The 9,618-nt window shown below is 49.0% G+C and overlaps 1 protein-coding gene across 1 annotated transcript; it reads left to right on the top strand.

Annotated features, from left to right (window-relative positions):
- The first annotated feature begins 329 nt into the window (after positions 1-329).
- Positions 330-8,274, top strand: OPN1SW (opsin 1, short wave sensitive). The gene is made up of 5 exons (XM_083700830.1): positions 330-681; positions 1,302-1,470; positions 5,534-5,699; positions 6,836-7,075; positions 8,091-8,274. Exons 1-5 carry the CDS (start codon positions 336-338, stop codon positions 8,211-8,213), a joined length of 1,044 nt encoding a protein of 347 aa, XP_083556956.1. The 5' UTR covers positions 330-335; the 3' UTR covers positions 8,214-8,274.
- Positions 8,275-9,618: the final 1,344 nt, after the last annotated feature.

The raw sequence follows: 9,618 nt of genomic DNA on the forward strand, positions 1-9,618 counted from the left end.
TCCCCCAACTCTACAAAGTGCTTTTGAGAGAGGCTTCCTGGGAAGCGAACGGGGGAAATACAGCTCTGCGTCGCCTTGCCCTCTGCCATCCCGAAGAGTCCCTCGCAATCGGCTCCGATCTGGACAGCAAACGAGATTATCCCCTGAGAGGGGCTTAAGGGACAGCAGGTAAGGGTCTTAGATGCCCTCAATCCTCCAGTTTGCCTCTGGGATGATCAGGATTAGTGCCTGATCCCGGGCCGAGCCTCTAAGTGGATTGCCCCCTCCGTCCTCCTATAACAGGAGGGCAGGGGCCCCTCGGGCAGATCTCGGTCCCCGCGGCGCCACCAGGGACGATGTCCGGCGAAGAAGACTTCTACCTCTTTGAGAACATCTCCAAGGTGGGTCCTTGGGATGGGCCCCAGTACCACATCGCCCCAATGTGGGCCTTCTACTTCCAGACGGCCTTCATGGGCTTCGTCTTCTTCGCCGGGACGCCCCTCAACGCCATCATCCTGGTGGTCACCGTCAAATATAAGAAGCTCCGCCAGCCGCTAAACTACATCCTAGTCAACATCTCCTTCGCTGGGTTCCTCTTCTGTGTCTTCTCCGTCTTCACCGTCTTCCTGGCCAGCTCGCAGGGCTACTTCTTCTTCGGAAGACACATCTGTGCCCTGGAGGCCTTCCTGGGCTCGGTGGCAGGTAAAAGCCCCGGAGCAGCAGCAGAGTAGAATAGAGTTGCGCAGTCAGGTGGGTCCCTCAAAGGTCATCCAGCCCGGCCCGCTGGATGGCAGCGGAAGAACGCCTGGCCTTTGTTGGGGATTCTGGTTCACGTCTCCTCTTCCTTGCCTTTTCAGTACACTTAAAGGACTCCCAATCGCATAATAATAATAATAATAATAATAATAATAATAATAATAATTTATTATTCATACCCTGCCTATCTGGCTGGGTTTCCCCAGCCACTCTGGGTGGCTCCCAACTAAAAATACATTAAAACTTTAGACATTAAAAACTGCCTTCAGATGTCTCCTAAACATCAGATAGTTGTTTATTTCCCATCTGGTGGGAGGGCGTTCCACAGGGAGGGAGCCACCACTGAGAAGGCCCTCTACCAGGTTCCCTGTAACCTCACTTCTCACAGGGAGGGAACCGCCAGAAGGCCCTCGGAGCTGGACCTCAGTGTCCAGGCAGAACAATGGGGGTGCGTTTTTCCTTCTCCCTCCCCGTCCCTTTTTCCTTGCGTGTCGTGCCCTTGGGGGCTTGGCCGGCTGCCGATCTTCGCCAACCCTTGTCCGTTTCTGTCTCCCCACCCACCCCAGGGCTGGTCACCGGCTGGTCCTTGGCCTTCCTCGCCTTTGAACGCTACATCGTCATCTGCAAGCCCTTCGGGAATTTCCGTTTCAACTCCAAACACGCTCTTCTGGTGGTGGCAGCGACTTGGTTCATTGGCATCGGAGTCTCAATCCCACCCTTTTTTGGGTGGAGCAGGTGAGGTGGAAAAGGAGGGAGTCTTCCGAAGCCCAGATTGGGGAGAAGGTCCATAGACTGAAAGCTTGTGCGGTAGCTTTGTGTGTGTGTGTGTGTGATTTTTATAGGTTTTATATATAGCCACATTCAAAATAAATTTAAAAATTTTAAAAAATTATCCAATAATAATAATAATAATTTAATATTTATACCCCGCCCATCTGGCTGGGTTTCCCCAGCCACTCTGGGCGGCTCCCAACAGAACACTAAAATACAATAACCTATTAAACATTAAAAGCTTCCCTAAACTGGGCTGCCTTCAGATGCCTTCTAAAAGTCTACTAGTTGTTGTTCTCTTTGACATCTGGTGGGAGGGCATTCCACAGGGCGGGCGCCACCACCAAGAAGGCCCTCTGCCTGGTTCCCTGTAACTTGGCTTCTCGCAGTGAGGGAACCGCCAGAAGGCCCTCGGTGCTGGACCTCAGTGTCCGGGCAGAACGATGGAGGTGGAGACGCTCCTTCAGGTATACTGGGCTGAAACCGTTTAGGGCTTTAAAGATCAGCACCAACACTTTGTATTGTGCTCGGAAACATACTGGGAGCCAATGTAGGTCTTTCAAGACCGGTGTTATGTGGTCTTGGCAGCCGCTCCCAGTCACCAGTCTAGCTGCCGCATTCTGGATTAATTGTAGTTTCTGGGTCACCTTCAAAGGTAGCCCCATATAGAGCGCATTGCAGTAGTCCAAGCGGGAGATAACCAGAGCATGCACCACTCTGGCCAGACAGCCTGCGGGCAGGGAGGGTCTCATCCTGTGTACCAGATGGAGCTGGTAGACAGCCACCCTGGACACAGAACTGACCTTCGCCTCCATGGACAGCTGTGAGTCCAAAATGACTCCCAGGCTGCGCACCTGGTCTTTCAGGGGCACAGTTACCCCATTCAGGACCAGGGAATCCTCCACACCTGCCCGCCTCCTGTCCCCCAAAAACTGTACCCCCAAAAACAGTACCCAAGTTTGCTACTGGACAGTTTTTTGATTCTTTATTTATTTCAACTGCAACAGGCCAACACGGCTACCTACCTGAATATAATCACATTGCGTAACATCGTACCCTCTTATTTTATCTCTTTGGCTCTTCTTAGCCTAACGACTTCCGTCCCTCCCATCTGACGGTTCACAAAACTAAACTTTGCATCTTTACATTTTGCTTCGTTTCCTACCCTTGTTACACCATTGCCTAAAACACTATATTACTCCACCTGAATAGGTAGCAATTTCATCTTACAAATCTTCAGATCACCCTGCTAATGATGTTAATTGCTTCCAGTTGTCTTTCAAGTATAATATAAATTTGTTCCAGTCCTTTTGGATTGCTTGATCTCGCTGGTTCCAGATTCTTCCTGTCAGTTTTGCCAGTTCTGCAAAATCCATCAGCTTCATCCGCCTTATTTTGCTGGTAATTCCTGTCATTTCCATCTTTGGGCTAGCAAAGTTCTTGCCTCAGTTGTTGCACATAAGAACAATTTTTTATCTTGTCTCAGTATCTCTCTACCCACTATACCCAATAGAAAACGCTTCTGGTTTTTTAACAAAAGTGTTTTTGAACATTTTCTTTAGCTCATTATATATCATTTCCCAGAAAGCTTTTACCTCTTTACATGTCCATCACAGATGGTAAAAAGTACCCTCCTTTTCTGTTATCAGATCTAAATGATCTCACAACAGCAAAGTTTGCTAGGTTTATCGAGGATGCAATGAGATTAAGGGCCACTATCTGAACAATAACATTGGTCATTTGATTGCCCTTTTTTACCCATTTCTGTCTTTTTATTTGTATATATTGCTTGTTTTATGTTGCCATGGCCGTTGGCTAATGCGAATAAAGCCTATTATTATTAAAATTACCCTACTTTTCCTTACATTTCCAACATTCAGTTTTAGTTCTGTACATTTTGGCCAGTTTAACTGGTGTTAAACACCCCCTATACATCATTTCCGTAACGTTTTCCTGAAGCGTCCTGCATGCTGTAAAATTAACACCTTCATTCCACAACCTCTCCCGTTCTTCTAACTGTATATTACGGTCTGTGCAGTAGCTATTAGCAGGAGCGACTGAAAGTAGTCAGCAAGCTTCTGAGTTACACAGGACGCTTCTTCTTCTTCTTCAGGGTCTACTCTAGAGGGAAAGGCTGCTAGTTATGGCACGTCTATGGACCAGTTGTGAGTTTGCTCCTGGTGCAAAGGTTGCAAATGCTGTTCTTCCTTGGAACGCTGTTTGGATCTGCCTCTAGCGCTGAACAGATCACCCAGATCCCTTGCTGGGAGTTCTCTCCTGAGCAGGGCTGCCATATTTCAAAAAGTGAAAAGTTTTTGAGCTGCTTTTATGAGAAATTGGCAAAAACAACACTGCTGCCATGGGCTGCCATGTCAGGATTTTTCGGGGTGTTTTCTGATATCCACCCAGACACTTCTGCAGACTGTAATACTCCAGATATGTCCGGGATATTCCGGACGGATGGGAACCCCACTCCTCAGTTCTTTCTTTCTTTCTTTTTTAATTTGAATGTTTTTATTTTCAATGCAGAATCATAACAAAAATTACAAACATTGAATCCAAAATAATACTATACAGACAAAAATCCCGGGAACATATAGAAAAAAAACAGAAAAGGAAAAGGAAAAAAAGGGGAAAAAACTAAACTAAACAAAAACAAAAAAGCACACATCTACAGAACAAAACCATATCATTACGTACATAAACACAAATTGACCTCCTTCCTTTGTTCTAAGACCTCAAAAAATTTACTCTTACTGTATTGTTGTGTCTAATTAGATTACTTCCATCTTTGTGCTTTTTTACACCATTTTTCTTATTCTTTAACCCTGTAAAGCATCATTCATTACATACCAATATACTAACTCCAGAACAATGCTTTTTCATATACTCTTTAGCACAACCCCATTCTTTTAATAATTTCTGGTCCGATTGTCCCCTTATGTAAGCTGTGAGTCTTGCCAGATTTATGTATTCACAAAATTTAATTTGCCAATCTTTCACTGATGGAATTTTTCTGCCTTTCCAGTTTTTAGCTATAAGCATCCTGGCAGCTGTTGTTGCATAAAGGAATGAATACTTTCCTTTGATTTTCAGGGATATCATTTGTAATTAAACCTAAAAGGAATGCCTCCGGTTTTTTTCTAAAAGATATTTTAAACAGATATTTTATCCTCAGTTCTTTCAATGCCATCTCCTCATCCTAAACACATAGGATGGGGACACCTGGCTTACTAGCAGTACACGGGGAAAAGATCTAGGGGTCTTGGCGGACTGCAAGCTCTACATGAGCCAACCTTGTGATGCAGCAGCAAAAAAAAGCTATTGCTATTCTAGGCTGCATCAACAGAAGTCTAGTGTCCAGGTCAATGGAAGTCATAGTCCCATTCTATTCCTCCTTGGTCAGACCACACTTGGAATACTGTGTCCAGTTCTGGGCACCACCATTTAAGAAGGATATTGGCAAGGTGGAAGGTGTGCAGAGGAGGGTGACAAAGATGGTCAAGAGCCTGGAAACGACGAAGCTGTTGTTGTTGTGGTTTAGTCATTTGGTCGTATCCAACTCTTTGTGACCCCCTGGACCAGAGCACACCTGTCTTCCACTGCCTCCCGCAGTTTGGTCAAACTCATGCTGGTAGCTCCTTTAACACTGTCCTACCACCTTGTCCTCTGTCGTCCCCTTCTCCTTCTGCCCTCCATCTTTCCCAACATCAGGGTCTTTTCCAGGGAGTCTTCTCTTCTCATGAGGTGGCCAAAGTACTGGAGCCTCAGCTTCAGGATCTGTCCTTCCAGGGAGCACTCAGGGCTGATTTGCTTCAGAATGGAGAGGTTGGATCTTCTTGCAGTCCATGGGACTCTCAAGAGTCTCCTCCAGCACCAGAATTGAAAAGCATCCATTCTTTGGCAATCAGCCTTCTTTATGGTCCAGCTCTCACTTCCATACATCACTACTGGGAAAACCATATTTTGGAAATATGCTCCTACAAAGCCAACGTCCTCCCCTTACCCCTGCTCCTCTGCCTTTCAGGTTCATCCCAGAAGGCCTGCAGTGCTCCTGCGGCCCCGACTGGTACACAGTTGGCACCAAGTACAAGAGCGAATACTACACCTGGTTCCTCTTCATCTTCTGCTTCATCGTGCCCCTCACCCTCATCGTCTTCTCCTACTCGCAGCTCCTGGGCGCCCTCCGTGCCGTAAGTATCTCCTGCCCAACTCCTTCGACCCCTTTCACAACAACCTTATGAGGTAGGGTGAGGTAGACAGGGAGCGGCGAGCGCCCGAGGTCGCCCAGAGAGCTGGCCGTGTTGAGATTCGAACCCCGGTCTCTCTCAGGTCCTAGTCCGGAACTTTAACCACTATACCCCACTTCCCCAGAGTTGCCAGATACATCAGGAAAGCCCTGCTGGACCTCAGGTTGGTGTTGGCATCCCAGGGGCGGCATTTCTTAAGAGACGCTAAAAAGACAAGGGTCCCTGCAGCTGGATCAAACCCAGTACAGTGGTACCTCGGGTTACAGACGCTTCAGGCTACAGACTCCGCTAACCCAGAAGTAGTACCTCGGGTTAAGAACTTTCCTTCAGGATGAGAACAGAAATTGCGCGGCAGCAAGAGGCCCCATTAGCTAATGTGGTGCTTCAGGTTAAGAACAGTTTCAGGTTAAGAACGGACCTCCGGAACGAATTAAGTTCTTAACCCGAGGTACCACTGTTCTCGCTGTGTGCAACCAAACGTCTAAATGGGTTACCTTCAAAGGCAGCCCCACGTAGAACGCATTGCAGTAGTATAAGCTGGAGATAACTAGCAAGCAAATGATGAAATTGTATAAATGCATGGGGAATAGAATTTTTTTTGGGGGATGAGCATTGCAGAGACCTTTCCTCAAGTCTCCAATTCACCCAGCCTCTGTTGGCATCATGCTTTCAGCTGATTAGGAAATCAAACTAATCCCGTTTTGACAACACACCAGTAACTACCAGGATAGCTTTTTTTGCTGCCATTTCCAGAAGCCCTCTCCTCTTCCCGAATTTGTCTAATCCTCTTTCAAAGCTGGACAGGTTGGCGGCCACTCCTGTGGCAGGGAGTTCCGCCGTCAGCTGTGCTGATGGAACCACCCCCTCGGCGCTAGGCCGCACCCCACCCTACGGTGCTCCCGCCCGGCCGCCGATAGCCACCGAGCGAACGCCTCTGCGTAGTTCTGGGGCATCAGCCATTGCCGAGCGAGCATTGCAGCGGGTCAGGCTGGATGGCCTTTGGGGAGCCCCTTCCAATTGCTACAGTGCTACCGCTCTGGGAAAATGACACGTTCCGAGCCCCTGCCCTCCTTCTCCAGGTAGCCGCTCAGCAGCAGGAGTCGGCCACGACCCAGAAGGCCGAGCGGGAGGTCTCTCGGATGGTGGTGGTGATGGTGGGGTCGTTCTGCCTCTGCTACGTCCCGTACGCCGCGCTCGCCATGTACATGGTCAACAACCGGGACCATGGCCTGGACCTGCGATTGGTCACCATCCCCGCCTTCTTCTCCAAGTCCGCCTGCGTCTACAACCCCATCATTTATTGCTTCATGAACAAGCAGGTGAGTCGCCAGCCAGACGCTCCGCAGGCGGGGAAAGGGAACCGCAGGGGAATCGCAGCTCTGTTTATACCCCATCAATCTGACTGGCTTGCCCCAGCCACTCTGGGCGGCTTCCAACATTAATAATAATAATAATAATAATAATAATAATAATAATAATAATAATAATATTTATTTATACCCCACCCATCTGGCTGGGTTTCCCCAGCCACTCTGGGCGGCTTCCAACAGAACACAAAAATACAATAACCTATTGAACAGTAACAGCTTCCCTAAACAGGGCTGCCTTCAGATGTCTTCTAAAAGTCAGATAGTTGTTTTTCTCTTTGATATCTGATGGGAGGGTGCCACCACTGAGAAGGCCCTCTGCCTGGTTTCCTTGGAAACGTACTGGGAGCCAATGTAGGTCTTTCAAGACCGGTGTTATATGGTCTCGGCAGCCGCTCCCAGTCACCAGTCTAGCTGCCACATTCTGGATTAATTGCAGTTTCTGGGTCACCTTCAAAGGTAACCCCACATAGAGCGCATTGCAGTAGTCCAAGCGGGAGATAACCAGAGCATGCACCACTCTGGCGAGACAGTCTGCTGGCAGGTAAGGTCTCATCCTGCGTACCAGATGGAGCTGGTAGACGGCTGCCCGGGACACAGAATTGACCTGTGCCTCCATGGACAGTTGTGAGTCCAAAATGACTCCCAGGCTGTGTACCTGGTCCTTCAGGGACACAGTTACCCCATTCAGGACCAGGGAGTCCCCCACACCTGCCTGCCCCCTGTCCCCCAAGAACAGTACTCCTGTCTTGTAAGGATTCAACCTCAATCTGTTAGCCGCCATCCACCCTCCAACCGCCTCCAGACACTCACACACACTCTTGCAGGGGTTGGGAGGACTAACACCTTGCTATGGCTATTTATCACTTGGGGACTTGGGTCAAAAGTGAGGCTAGCAGGTGGCTGGGGACCCCACTAGCCCTGAGCAGACCTCAAGCCTCTCTCTCTCCCTCCCTTTCCTTGCCAGTTCCGGGCTTGCATCATGGAGACCGTTTGTGGCAAACCCATGACTGATGAGTCCGACGTCTCCAGCTCAGCCCAGAAGACAGAGGTGTCCTCGGTTTCCTCCAGCCAGGTCAGCCCCAGCTAAGGAGAGCGTGCCAGGGGTCCCGAGAAGGCGAGAGACCCTCCCCAGCCACCCACAGCCGGGCCCCGGAGAGCCAAAAGTGTTCCTCCACAGCTCGGACGCAGGGCAAAGGCCCGGGACTTCAATACCCAGATAATTTGGTCTCTCGTAGTTTCACACGGGCAAAACGGACCGGCTCAATCGAGCAAAAAAAGGACAGCTACGCTCAGATCGTGTCTCCGGGGGTTACTGGTGCAGAGTCGTCGGGCACAACCATGCTCATTTCCTTCTGAATTTGGAGTTGTTCAAGAAGCTAAACCACCAGATTTATTTAAGACGATTTTAACCCTTTAAAAATTGAAGTTGCGCTCAGGTTAAGTTGTGGGAAACGGCACATTCAAAGAGCCAACTTGAGGAGGGGGGCAGCAGGAAGATGGCGGGCATTAAAAGTTAAGAGGGGGAATTAATCCGAAGGAATTAAAACTAGGAAGCAGAAGGCGCTGTGGAGCCAGCCTGCTGAAACCCTCATGGAATTGTCCAGGGCTCCCCTTCAGGGTTTTTTGGCAGCACCTTTCAAAGCAGCAAGCATGAGGCCTAGAAACTTGATTTTGCAAAGCGAGCCGCTGCACAGAAGCAGAGAGCCCTGAAGTGTACGGTCAGCTCACAAACTGCCCTGCGTGTAATGACCGCAACTCCTGTCTACTACCGCTATTTTAATACGTATCTAGGGCCAGAAAGTTTAGACGCCGGACCCAGGGCCCCACAAATGACAACCGGGAGGATAGACAGAAAGAAGTTTGGGAATGAGCGGTGGTGAGGGCAGGGATTGAAGAGGGTCAGACTAGATGACCGGCAGGGTCCCTCTACGATTCTGTGATAAGGGCAGATAGCAGCGGAGTAGCTGTGAAGACTTTAAGAACTGGAGCTGGGGGGTAAGAGGTGCTTGATGGCTGATTTCAGGACTGGCTGAGACAATATTGGGAGCAAGAGTCCTCCTTAAGCCATAATCAGGGGGTACAATCATATTGTCACCCCCAAGAGCTTTGAAAACTGGTCGTCCTTTAGTTTATTGCGATATTGTGCCCGGGGGGCGGAGCTTTTGGATCCCCTGCTTCAGGGACCAAAACATTCCTTAGGAGCATCGATGCTCCCTGTTCCAGAAGGAAAATGGGACCAATCTTATCTGATGGGGGAGGCAAAATGACTGATGGAGTGAGAAGGAAAGCCTAGTAGAAGCAAAGGAGGAGGCAATGAGGACCAGAAGCTTGAAACTGCTTGTTTTAGAAGAGTATTTGCAGAGAGGCTGTGCGTGTTGAGCATCCCAGCTTGAATCTCTAGCCCATCTAATTGAAACTTTCTAATTAAAAGCGGAAGGGCTGCGAAGAAACTCTCACTGCCTGAGCTCTCTCCCAGTCGGAGTAGATAGCGT

Source organism: Podarcis gaigeae, assembly GCF_964106915.1.
Source record: "Podarcis gaigeae genome assembly, chromosome: 10".
Taxonomy (NCBI): Eukaryota; Metazoa; Chordata; class Lepidosauria; order Squamata; family Lacertidae; genus Podarcis; species Podarcis gaigeae.